The 13,222-nt window shown below is 46.6% G+C and overlaps 1 protein-coding gene across 1 annotated transcript; it reads right to left on the bottom strand.

The window, feature by feature from the left end:
• Window positions 1-9,016: 9,016 nt before the first annotated feature.
• LOC135512084 (chromobox protein homolog 2-like) lies at window positions 9,017-12,641 on the bottom strand. Its single transcript, XM_064933737.1, has 5 exons — window positions 12,570-12,641; window positions 12,441-12,484; window positions 11,711-11,776; window positions 11,331-11,400; window positions 9,017-11,093 (listed from the first exon to the last, which is right to left on the bottom strand). The coding sequence occupies exons 1-5, from the start codon at window positions 12,633-12,635 to the stop codon at window positions 9,459-9,461; spliced, it is 1,881 nt and encodes a 626-aa protein (XP_064789809.1). The 5' UTR covers window positions 12,636-12,641; the 3' UTR covers window positions 9,017-9,458.
• Between the last annotated feature and the right edge of the window lie 581 nt (window positions 12,642-13,222).

The raw sequence follows: 13,222 nt of genomic DNA, 5'->3' as shown, positions 1-13,222 counted from the left end.
TTTATTTCAGCTCATAAAACATGCAGCCAACACTTTACGTGTATATTTTTGTTCAGTGTAACTCCAGCTATCTCCTCTTAACTCCAGCTAAACTACCTTCAGAAAATATTCGCACCCCTTGTCATGCACTGGCCTTAGTTATCTTTGTTTTCTTTATTATTTTGGTTAGGTCAGGGTGTGACATGGGGGATTAATGTGTTTTGTCTGGTCCATGAGTTTTGTATGTTTATGGGGTGTTTTCTAGTCTAGGTGTTATGGAAGTCTATGGTTGCCTAGATTGGTTCTCAATTAGAGGCAGGTGTTTATCGTTGTCTCTGATTGGGAACCATATTTAGGCAGCCATGTTCTTTGGGTATTTTGTGGGTGATTGTCTTCTGTCTTTGTGTTATTGCACCAGATAGGACTGTTTCGGTTTTCACATTTATTGTTTTGTATTTTGTAGTGTTCATGTTTATCGTATATATTCAGAGATGTTGAACACTAACCACGCTGCTTTTTGGTCCTCCTCTCCTTCAGCAGAAGAAAACCGTTACAGAATCACCCACCAAAACAGGACCAAGCAGCGTGGTGACAGGCAGCGGCAGGAGGAGCAGCGCAATCAGGACAATTGGACTTGGGAGGAGATACTGGATGGAGATGGACCCTGGACGGAGCCGGGGGAATATCGCCGCCCCAAGGCAGAGCTGGAGGCAGCCAAAGCGGAGAGGAAGCAGTTTGAAGAGGCAGCACGGAAGCAGCGCTGGAAGCCCGAGAGTCTGCCCCAAAAATTTCTTGAGGTAGGCACACAGGGAGTATGGCGAAGCCAAGTAGGAGACCTGCGCCAACTTCCTGTGCTTACTGGAGAGCGAGAGGGACCGGGCAGGAACCGTGTTATGCTGTGGAGCGCACGGTGTCTCCAGTGCGGGTGCATAGCCCGGTGCGGTACATTCCAGCTCCTCGTATCGGCCGGGATAGAGTGGGCATCGAGCAGGCTCGGTGCTCAAGAGCTCCAGTGCACCTGCGCGGTCCGGTCTATCCAGTGCCACCTACACGCATCAGCCCTCCGGTGGCAGCCCCCCGCACCAGGCTTTCTGTGCGTGTCCAGAGCCCAGTACTCCCTGGTGCTCCTCCCCGCACTCACCCTGAGGTGTGTGTCCTCGGCCCAGTACCACCAGTCCCGGCACCACGCACCAGGCCTACAGTACGCCTCGCCTGTCCAGCGCTGCTAGAGCCTTCCTCCTCTCCAGCGCCATCAGTCTCCCGCCTGTCCAGAGCTGCTAGAGTCTCCCGCCTGTCCAGAGCTGCTAGAGTCTCCCGCCTGTCCAGAGCTGCTAGAGTCTCCCGCCTGTCCAGAGCTGCTAGTCTCCCGCCTGTCCAGAGCTGCTAGAGTCTCCCACCTGTCCAGAGCTGCTAGGAGCCGCCAGAGCCGCCAGTCTGCAAGGAGCCGCCAGAGCCGCCAGTCTGCAAGGAGCCGCCAGAGCCGCCAGTCTGCAAGGAGCCGCCAGAGCCGCCAGTCTGCAAGGAGCCGCCAGTCTGCAAGGAACCGCCAGAGCCGCCAGTCTGCAAGGAGCCGCCAGTCTGCAAGGAGCCGCCATTCTGCAAGGAGCCGCCAGAGCCGCCAGTCTGCAAGGAGCCGCCAGAGCCGCCAGTCTGCAAGGAGCCGCCAGTCTGCAAGGAGCCGCCAGTCTGCAAGGAGCCGCCAGTCTGCAAGGAGCCGCCAGAGCCGCCAGTCTGCAAGGAGCCGCCAGTCTGCAAGGAGCCGCCAGTCTGCAAGGAGCCGCCAGTGCCGCCGGTCTGCAAGGAGCCGCCAGTCTGCAAGGAGCCGCCAGTCTGCAAGGAGCCGCCAGTCTGCAAGGAGCCGCCAGTCTGCAAGGAGCCGCCAGTCTGCAAGGAGCCGTCAGAGCCGCCAGTCTGCAAGGAGCCGCCAGTCTGCAAGGAGCCGCCAGTCTGCAAGGAGCCGCCAGTCTGCAAGGAGCCGCCAGTGCCGCCAGTCTGCAAGGAGCCGCCAGTCTGCAAGGAGCCGCCAGTCTGCAAGGAGCCGCCAGTCTGCAAGGAGCCGCCAGTCTGCAAGGAGCCGCCAGCGGAAGAAAATCGTTACACCCCTTGACTTTTTCCACATTTTGTTGTGTTACAACATGAATATAAATGATTAAATTTAGATTATTTTTTTGTCACTGGCCTACACACAATTGCTCAATGTGTAATTATGTATTTTCAAAATGTTTACAAATTAAAAGCTGAAATGTCTTCAGTCAATAAGTATTCAACCCCTTTGCTATGCATGTTTTTTTAGGATAAAAAGAAACGGAGCAGAGCTAAGCACAGGCAAAATCCTGGAGGAAAACCTGGTTGTCTGACACTGGGAGACATATTCACCTTTCAGTAGGACAATAACCTAAAACTCAAAGCCACATTTCCACTGGAGTTTCTTACCAAGATGACAATAAATGTTCCTGAGTGGCCTAGTTACAGTTTTGACTTAAATCAGTGGAAAGACTTAAATGGCTGTGTAACAATGACCAACAACCATCTTGACAGAGCTTGAAGAATAATATTGTGCAAATATTGTACAATCAAGGTGTGCAAAACTCTAGAGACTTGCCCAGTAAGACTCACAGCTGTAATCACTGTCAAAGGTGATTCTAACATGTATTGACTCAGAAGGTTGAATACTTACCTAATAAATATATATGACTGTTTTATTCCACTTTGACATGAGTATTTTGTGTAGATCGTTGACCAAAAATGTAACCATAACAACAAGAGCATTGTGTGGGTCTGTCTCCATGTGTGTCTGTGTCTCTGTGTTCGTGTGTGTGTGAGGGGTTGAGACAATCCTTCTTATAAAACGTAATGAACACATCCAACAATGTTTTAGATGCTTACGGAGGATTTAGATCTCAAATGTCTTTAGCTTCAGTAAAACTAGCCCTGCACACTTCCACCCATCTAGTGCGTACTTAATTTAGCTAGTATTTGTTAATGGCTAATCTGCTCTAAGGGAGAAACTGAGGGGAGTCAGCTAAATGACATTTAAAAAGCGTAATAAAAAGGTGTTAACCTGCTCTAAGAACTTTGTGCATCCCAAATAGCAACCTATTTCCTAAATAGGGAATGGGCCCTGGTCAAAAGTAGTGCACTATACAGGGAATACTAATAGGGGCTGAGTTCTCTCTGTGATTTTCTGCTCTGGAGTTTAATGACATTCTGTCAATGAGAGGTATAGTATCTATCATCCATGCTGTGGATTATGTGGAGGGTGTGGGCAAACAGGGGGTGTGAAACAATGTCAGGTATTTCGAGAGTACCGCACAGACAACAGGGCCTGGAGGTAGGTTGCTGGAGTTGCTGTGTGTGAAGTTGCCACAAGGTTGGTTTTGTCTGCGCTTGCCAGCCTGCGTTCAGGTAGTGTGTGTGTGATGCTTGGCGGCAGCCTGGCTTGAGCATGGATGGGTGGAGATGCAGGCTGTCTCCTCACATTGAAGTGAAAACTTTGGAACGTCTCTCTGTGACATCCGACTTTTCCTAACCCTCCCACTCCCTGTCTTCCCTGTTTCTCCATACCTGTCAAAGGGGTGTCATAACCTGTCATAGTTGTGTCACAGGAGTGGTGGAGCCAGTGTGTGTGTGTGTCAATGGCAGAGCGGACTCAGTGTCTCCATATCAACAGTGTGTTAGAAAAAGCCCACCTCCAAATCAGACATGCCTCAGTTATGGCCAGCATTCCTGAACAGTGATACAATGACCAATCTGCAATTACGTGCTTTCTTTCTCGGTGTGTGAGTGAGTGATGGAGAGAGGGAAAGAAGAGAGCGTAAAACGCTAGAAAGAGTTGGGAAAGAGAAAGGCAGCAAAAGATGGAAGGAGAGAGAGTGTGATGTTGTTTCAGAGTGCAGCGGAAGAGGGATGGTAGTCTGTGTGTGTATCTGCTGGGGGAAACTCCTCCATCCCAGACAGTGCAACCTGCTGGTAGAGACTAAAGGGGGGAAAGACAGGGGGTTTACATTTCTCTTCTGTGTGTGTGTCTACGCTATACTACATCGATAAGTCTTTCTGTGTGTGTGTCTACGCTATATTACATCGATAAGTCTTTCTGTGTGTGTGTCTACGCTATACTACATCGATAAGTCTTTCTGTGTGTGTGTCTACGCTATACTACATCGATAAGTCTTTCTGTGTGTGTGTCTACGCTATACTACATCGATAAGTCTTTCTGTGTGTGTGTCTACGCTATACTACATCGATAAGTCTTTCTGTGTGTGTGTCTACGCTATACTACATCGATAAGTCTTTCTGTGTGTGTGTCTACGCTATACTACATCGATAAGTCTTTCTGTGTGTGTGTCTACGCTATACTACATCGATAAGTCTTTCTGTGTGTGTGTCTACGCTATATTACATCGATAAGTCTTTCTGTGTGTGTGTCTACGCTATACTACATCAATAAGTCTTTCTGTGTGTGTGTCTACGCTATACTACATCAATAAGTCTTTCTGTGTGTGTGTCTACGCTATACTACATCGATAAGTCTTTCTGTGTGTGTGTCTACGCTATACTACATCGATAAGTCTTTCTGTGTGTGTGTTAGCTAGTGTCTGTCACTACGTCTGTTTTTTTTCATCTATATGTGTGGGTTTGCGTGGCTGTGACTGCGTGCCTGCTAAGGTATGTTACTTTGTCTGTATCTCTATGTCCGTCTAGGTGTGTGTGCAGCGTTGTGAGCACTCAAGAGTGTGTGTGTTTGTGTGTAGACTGGAGAGAGGGAGGTGAGGGTGGGGGATTACACTGCCCCACACTGTTCAAACTGTTTATGCATACCAGTCTGCTCTGAGGGGCTCTCTGTCGCACTCTGTTTACACAAACTTATTTTGGGAAAATTCCACAGAGCTGGACAGGCCCTGGCCATAAATCACAGAATCTGCAGCTTTGTGGAATGATAGCTTCTGTCACTCACACTCCTCAACACACACTTTAACAGCATGTAAGTGGCAGAGGACACTGTGTGAGAATATGAGCAAGTGAATTGAATAAGTGTGTGTGTTTGTTGAGATATTATTCTGTGTGTGCACGCACAGGTAATATACACTAAATATACAAAAGTATGTGGACACCCCTTCACATTAGTTGATTCTGCCTTTTCAGACACACCCACTGCTGACAGGTGTATAAAATCAAGCACACAGCCATGCAATCTCTGTAGACAAACATTGGCAGTAGAATGGCCCATACTGAATAACTCCTTTTTAAATTATAATCATTTAAAAATATATATATTTATGATCCAGTCTTATCGTTGCAACTCCTCAACGGGCTCGGGAGAGGCCACGGTCGAGTCATGCGTCCTCTTACACATGACCCACCTGATCACACTTCTTAACACCTGCCCACTTAACATGGAGGAAACATTGTTCCATTGACAACCGATGTCAGCCTGCAGGAGCCTGGCCCTCCACAAGGAGTATCTAGAGCGCGATGAGCCAAGTAATGCCCCCGCGGCCAAACCCTCCCTAACACGGACGACTCTGGGCCAATTGTGCGCCGCCCTATGCGACTCAAGGTCACGGCCGGGTTATGACACAACCTGGGATCGAACCCGGGACTGCAGCGTGCTGAAGTGCGTAAAAAGAGTCTGTCCTCGGTTGCAAAACTCATTACCGATTTCCAAACTGTCTCTGGAAGCAAGGTGAACACAAGAACTGTTCGTCTAGAGTTTCAAGAAATGGATTTCCATGGACGAGCATAAAGTAGGTATAAAGGTATAAAGCTTGCCGCCATTGGACTCTGGAGCAGTGGAAACGCGTTCTCTGGGTGATGAATCACACTTCATCATCTGGCAGTCAACGGACGAATCTGGGTTTGGCGGCTGTCAGGAGATCGCTACCTGCCCAAATGCAAAGCGCCAACTGTAAAATTTGATGGAGGCGGAATAATGGTTTGAGGCTGTTTTCCATGGTTCGGGCTAGGCCCCTTAGTTCCAGTGAAGGGAAATCTTAACACTACACCATACAATGACATTCTCAACGATTCTGTGCTTCTAACTTTGTGGCAACAGTTGAGGAAAGCCCTTTCCTGTTTCAGCATACAATGCCCCTGTGCACAAAGCGAGGTCAATACAGAAATGGTTTGTCGAGATCGGTGTGGAAATACTTGACTGGGCCGCACAGAGCCTTGACCTCAACCCCATAGAACACATTTGGAATGAATTGGAATGTCGACTGCGAGCCAGGCCTAATCGCCCAACATCAGTGCCCGACCTCACGAATGCTCGTGGCTGAACGGAAGGAAGTCCCCGCAGCAATGTTCCAACATCTAGTAGAAAGCTTTCCCAGAAGAGTGGAGGCTGTTATAGCAGCAAAGGGGGTACAAACTCCATATTAATGCCCATGATTTTGGAATGAGATGTTCAACGAGCAGGTGTCCACATACACTAAATGGCCGGAAGTATGTCTACTGCATGGGTACAATATAGTGTGCACTGGGAGATAAAGGGGTATGGTGAGTGCTATACAACAGTGACATCTACTGGTAGCTTTGTGAACGGTGCTTCCAAAGACATCTGGGGACCTCCAACTTAGATGTGTATGACAGAAAAGCACCTACCAATCATGAAAACAACAACCAATGGAGGCTGCTGAGGGGAGGATGGCTCATATAATGGCTAAAATAGAGTCAGTGGAATGGAAAGCACGTGTTTGACAACATTCTTTGAAAGCCATTCCAGCCATTAATATGAGCCGTTCCTCCCTCTATTCAGCAGCCTGCATTGACAACAACGTATCCAGTACAGCCAGAAGACGGGTCACACTTCAGAGCCTGGTTCTTCTTCAGGTTTCTTCCTAGGTTCCTGCCTTCTAGGGAGGTTCGCCGGGTATCTGTAAAGTACTTTGTGACAACTGTTGACGTAAAAAGGGCTTTATAAAACACATTTGATTGATTTAACCATAAAGAGCATTTTGGTATGGTTAAGCACCCACTTTTATAATACTCACGGTTTATTCCAATACCTTAGAAATGGCAGGAGGCACACAGGCTACGAGTTTCTGAAGCCATAATAAGCACCAGAGTTACAGATACATATTAATATCAAGAGTAACAAATGTGCAAATATAAATTAAATGAAAACACTTCTCCACTCCTATGATGATCTTACAGTCAATGACTGAGTGTGATTGTATTCAAATGGTCTTCACCACAGGTAGGCAGATAGGACTAACACTGGTAAATAAGTACAATATTTAAATGCCTGCTTGAGATGAGTGGGTATGTTTCAGAGTTGGATATAGTTAGCTTAAAATATTGAAATAACATACTGTAGTGCAAGATAAATACTGACTGACAGGATAAAAAATAAAACATATATTTTTTTAAATACGCAATTCACATTCATGACTCCTTTGGTGTCCAAAGACAAACAGACAGAGAAAAATAAAAAAGTAAGATGGGATATGTCACCATTTACTGGCCAATATCTTGAGTTCTTTGTAAATGCTGGCAAAGCTTCACAGACAGCTATGTCTTTGCAAAAGTCCTAAATTGGCAAGGGTCCAATACCAAAGGTCTCTTTCCTCTATCCCTTGTTGACTCCACTTCACAGATCTAAATAGATATGTATGTAAAGCTGGATATGTATGAGAAAAATATGCAGAAAAGTGAAAGACCTAGGCAAAGGGGTTGAGGGCAGAAATGGAACCAGGCCCAAGCCTCCCTGACTTATGTCTAATATCCAATCCTCGAAAATCTTCAAGGGGGCAGTCAATGGCTAAGGGACCAGGGATGGGTTTGGAATCAGGCCTATCGTTGTGTCGTACCTCATCCCTCCAGGTATAGGTTGTCATTAGGCACAGATCCAGGATAAGCTCAGTGAGTTTAACCTCCCTACAGATTCTTACTTTAAAAGGGGACATTTCACTCATAAAAGTGTCAGCTGTTTTCAGACCTCTAAAGTACTCTAATGAAACTACGTCACATGACATAAGTTGTGTAGATCCAGCTATCGTTGTTTTACCTTAACATCAGACTACTGTAGAAGCCTGAAAATGTCTCTCAAACTTTAATTTGAATGCGTAATGTCTCTTTAACCATTAGGAGGGGCAATGGCCAGTGTCTAGGGGCATCCTGTACATGTAAACTACTGTTCAAAAGTTAGGGGTCCCTTAGAAATGTCCTTATTTTTGAAAGAAAAGCAACTTTGTCTATTAAAATAACACTCAAATTGATCAAAAATACAGTGTAGACATTGTTTATGTTGTAAGACTATTGTAGTTGGAAACGGCATATTTTTTATGGAATACCTACATAGACTTACAGAGGCCCATTATCAGCAACCATCACAACTGTGTTCCAATGGCACGTTGTGTTATCAAATCCAAGTTTATCATTTTAAAAGGCTAATTGATCATTAGAAAAACATTTTACAATTATGTTAGCACAGCTGAAAACGGTTGTGCTGATTAAAAAGCAATAAAACTGGCCTTTAGACTAGTTGAGTATCTGGAGCATTTGTGGGTTCGATTACAGACTCAACATCGCCAGAAACTTTTGTTTAACGTACAACGCTGTGTACTACTCCCTTCACAGAACAGAGAAAACTGACTAACCAGTATAGAAAGAGGAGTGGGAGGCCCCGGTGCACAACTGAACAAGAGGACAAGTACATTAGAGTGTCTAGTTTGAGAAACAGACGCCTCTCAAGTCCTCAACTGGCAGCTTCCTTAAATAGTACCCGCAAAACACCAGTCTCAACGTCAACAGTGAAGAGGCAATCCCGGGATGCTGGCCTTCTAGGCAGAGTTGCAAAGAAAAGCCATATCTCAGACTGGCCAATAAAAATGAAAGATTAAGATGGGAAAAAGAACACTGACAGAGATATGGCTTTTTCATTGCAACTCTGCCTAGAAGGCCAGCATCCCGGAGTCGCCTCTTCACTGTTGACGGGTACTATTTAATGAAGCTGCCAGTTGAGGACTTGTGAGGCTTCTGTTTCTCAAACTAGACACTCTAATGCACTTGTCCTCTTGCTCACATTGTGCACCAGGGCCTCCCACTCTTCTTTCTATTCTGGTTAGAGACAATTTGCGCTGAGACAATTTGCGCTGTTCTGTGAAGGGGGTAGTACACAGCGTTGTACAAGATCTTCAGTTTTCAGGACAACAGTCTTCAGCTGTGCTAATATAATTGCAAAAGGGTTTTCAGATGATCAATTAGCCTTTTAAAATGATAAACTTGGATTAGCTAACACAACGTGCCATTGGAACACAGGAGTGATGGTTTCTGATACAGATACATATATGTAGATATTCCATTTAAAAAATCTGCCGTTTCCAGATACAATAGTCACTTACAACATTAACAATGTCTACACAGTATTTCTGATCAATTTGATGTTATTTTAATGTACAAAAAAAGTTGCTTTTCTTTCAAAAACAAAGACATTTCTAAGTGACCCCAAACTTTTGAACTGTAGTGTACATGGACAGGCTTTAGGGATTGCGGACGTTGAAGAACCCCACACTGGTTGGAGACTCCTTCACTGTTACTGTGACAAAGTTGGCGGTGACGTCCGTGACAAACACGTGTTCTAGAAGGCTAAGTGCCGGCCGCCAGTCTGTCTCAATTTCTGTCTCCATAGAGACCAGGCGGGGCCCGTTGTTGTTGGGATAAGGGGAGGAGTCGGGCTCTTCTGATTCGCTGCTGCTGGTGTCATCTGAGTCACCTGTGCTAAGCTCGTTAAGGGTCCGAGAGTTCTCGATGCTCCGGGAGTTCCGCTCGTTAAGGCTCTGTTCTGACCTCCTGTCCTCCTCTCTCGCCTCGCTTGATCCACCTCCCCCGGCCGACGACACACCTCCCTGTACACTCCCCCCTCTCTCCAGTCTTCCATTGCCGCTCCCTACACCCCTTGGCCCCTTGCTGTCCAGCTCTCTCTCAGTCTCTGCACCTGTGGTCTTCCCTCTCTCCCCCCTCTCCTCTCTGGCTTGTGGAATGCTTCCAGAGCGCAGTATCCCTGCCCCTAACCCTCCGGACGCCAGGCTCTGGTCTAGCCCAGATGATGTGTGCATCTCTTTAATGATTCCTCCTGCTCCTTTTCCTGCCTGGCTGGCACCGCTTCTCAGGCTCGACCTTGAAACTGCAACTCCAGTGATGCCAGAGGTTCCGTATCCCTGGAGACCATTGCCGGGCGCCCGTTTGTTGACGCTCTGCAGGTTGAGAGCTCGGAGGCTGAGGGCCTGACTGATGCGATCTCTAGCCGAGGGAGGTGGAGAGGAGGAGGGCTTGGCTCCCTGCTGCTGAACCATCACCACAGCCAGACTTCCAGGGCCCTCCTGCTGCCTCCTCTGCCCAGCTGGGGACCGTTGAGCTGGGCTACAAGCCGCTGGAGAGCCACCGAACCCACTGGAGGTCTTGGAGTTGTGGAGACCAAGTGATGTTGATGTAGACACCCCTGGTTTTACAGAGGACGCCACCTTAAGCCCTTCTGCTCGGCTGCTGTTGCCAGCGTCGGAGACAGAGAGGGAGCGCTTCAGATCTGACAATCCCTTACTGTGAGGTGGGGGAGGTCTGCTGAGAGAAGAAGAGGAGTATGGAGAGGAGGGGGTGATGGTCGACATGGAGCGACCCGACCATATGGAGTTTAGCAGCCCAGGTTTGGAGGCCCCTGCCTGGAAGAAGGCCCCTCCAGCAGCCCGCTGGGGTGCCGTCTCATCTCTGGAGCCCCGGCTGGCGCTCAGGCTGGTGTAGGTGAAACTGGCCGGCTGTAGAGGCTTCTTCACTCCCCCTCGAGGTTCCTCTTTGGGGGGCTCACGGGGGGGCCTGAGGACCTGGTGGTGGCGAGAAAGAGGAGGGGGAGGCAGGGGCAGCCGGGTATTTGCCTGTCTCAAAGCCCTCAGCTCGGGGAGCAGCGGTTTCCTCCCACGCTTTTTCCGGACGGGCTCCTGATTGGCCACCACGATATGGGGCCTCGTCTGGAGGACAGGGTGGAGGTTGAGGCGCCGTGGACCTGGTTTGGCCTTCTTCCCGTGGTCTTCATCTTCTGAGGAAGAGGCGGAGGGAGAGGAGGACAGGCCGGATGAAGAGGCTGAGGAGGACCGGTCGGATTTGGTTTCAGTTGGCTCTGGTTCCTAAAGAAATTAGACAGAATGGTTTGTAATGTAACCATGCATTATGTGACGTCAGATTGTATCTTCATCATCCAAACAAACAAATGGAATCATGTTACTATTGTTGTTTGGAAATGTAATGAAAGCAATCATTGGGAAGAGATTATAATCAAGATGACAAAAGTAAGTAAATTTACTGCATTTGTTGTCACGACTACATCTTATACGATTGAATAGCAGCAACAGTGTGTTGATTACCAGAATTTTCCGTGGGCGCCCCCTTGGCCTCTTCCCTCTCTTACCGAACAGTAGCTCCCTCTCTTGCTCTCTGTAGAAAGTACACACACATGGCATCAGAAACAGTTACTACCAATGTTCTGCTACTTTAAAAATACATCCTTCCTTACTTGGAGTCACTACTAATATAATAACTAAATAACCAGAAGAAAGGGTTGCATTTCAATTATTTCACCAATTTGGTTATGTCAGATATAAATGATAGCTTCAAGGAAGGGAGGAAGGAAACAAAGGATGCATTTGATCTGGGCAACTCTAATACACCATGGACAGTGCTCTACAAGAAGTACGAATGAATATGTTCTGGTCAAACATCAACCAGTATGATATTAATAACACACCTCTTGTGGAAGGCAGCCATTAATCTGGGGTCCAGAATATTCTCTTCGGGCTCCCAACTGTTATGCCTGTAAAGAAAACCCCATATTAGAAAACTGTTTATTACAGAACAGTAGCTAGAGAGACATTGCAATTATAAATGTCACACCCATAAATTTCTGCCCATTTGTTTCTAGTCTCCTTTATCAGATGCAATGTCACACATAGTAGCATCCTATCAAAAACAAACATGGGCCTAATTGACGTTGTATCTAAATAAAATATTAAGAACATTGTCTGAATAATGAAAATCTTGAGAGGGTAGCTGTTCAGGGCTAGCCTAAATGTAAATGGCTAAAACTTGAGCGTTTGCTCAACTATTTACATTCAGCCAGATTATTGGTAAACGATCACGACGCAAGCACGGTGCATGAAAATAGTGGGCGTCACATATTCCGGTGCTCGAGTTCGCTATCGTAGTAGGAGGATGCCTGCTCACGTTACTAGATACCGGTTTGGCATCGTATCATCAGCTGCTCCGGCTTAAGAAAACAAAACAAGACTCCGAAACGGCTAACACCATAATTTTTCTTCCATGCATCCTGCAGTCTATCCAAAACCACATGCGACGGGAATAGTATCATATGAATGTAAATATAGCGTAGCTATGAGATAAATACGGGGTCGCAGGGGGATCATGGGCTACATTGTCATTGTTTAGCTCAGCCAGCTTCTTGCTAAATAGCTACTCACTTGGACGACCACCCTCTCCACTTCACCAAATACTCAAACTTCCCCTGCAAATGATAAGAGTGGGAAAGAGTTAAACAATTGTAAAGGGTCTAATGTTTCCATATTATGATAAAATACGTTATTTCATACCTTTCTTGGGCGTTTGTTGAGGATGCATTCGGCGTCAAATACCTGCCCTACAGTTACCCCCTCCATAGCTACAGCCCCTCTCCTTTTTTGTTAACGAGAAAAGCAGAACAGGGAGGAAAGATTGTCCTCCCGCGGCGTCCTTAGTTCTGCACGGTGCCTCTGCCTCTCAAACGTCACTTTAAAAATGTTATTCCATTTACATTTAAGTCATTTAGCAGACGCTCTTATCCAGAGCGACTTAGGGCATGACTGGCTACAAAATATTTTGGCATAAAGTAGTTAACTGCTTTATTAGTACATATGTTCCGGTATGCTAAGTTCCATAAAAGGCTATTACGAAACAAATCTATAAATTGACAAAATATTATTTCAGCGATCACAGTTATTACATTTACATTTGAGTAATTTACAGTGCATTCGGAAGTATTCAGACCCTTTGATTTTTTTGTGTGCACATTTATTACAAATAAAAAATTCAGACCCTTTATTCAGTACTTTGTTGAAGCACCTTTGGCAGTGATTACAGCCTCGAGTCTTGATTGGTATGACACTACAAGCTTGGCACACCTGTATTTGGGTAGTTTCTTCCATTCTTCTCTGCAGATCCTCTCAAGCTATGTTAAGGTGGATGGGGAGGGTCGTTGCACAGCTAT

Source organism: Oncorhynchus masou, chromosome 24 (assembly GCF_036934945.1).
Source record: "Oncorhynchus masou masou isolate Uvic2021 chromosome 24, UVic_Omas_1.1, whole genome shotgun sequence".
Lineage (NCBI taxonomy): Eukaryota > Metazoa > Chordata > Actinopteri > Salmoniformes > Salmonidae > Oncorhynchus > Oncorhynchus masou.
Note: the sequence above shows the minus strand (reverse complement) of the source record. Positions and strands in the feature narration are given on the sequence as shown.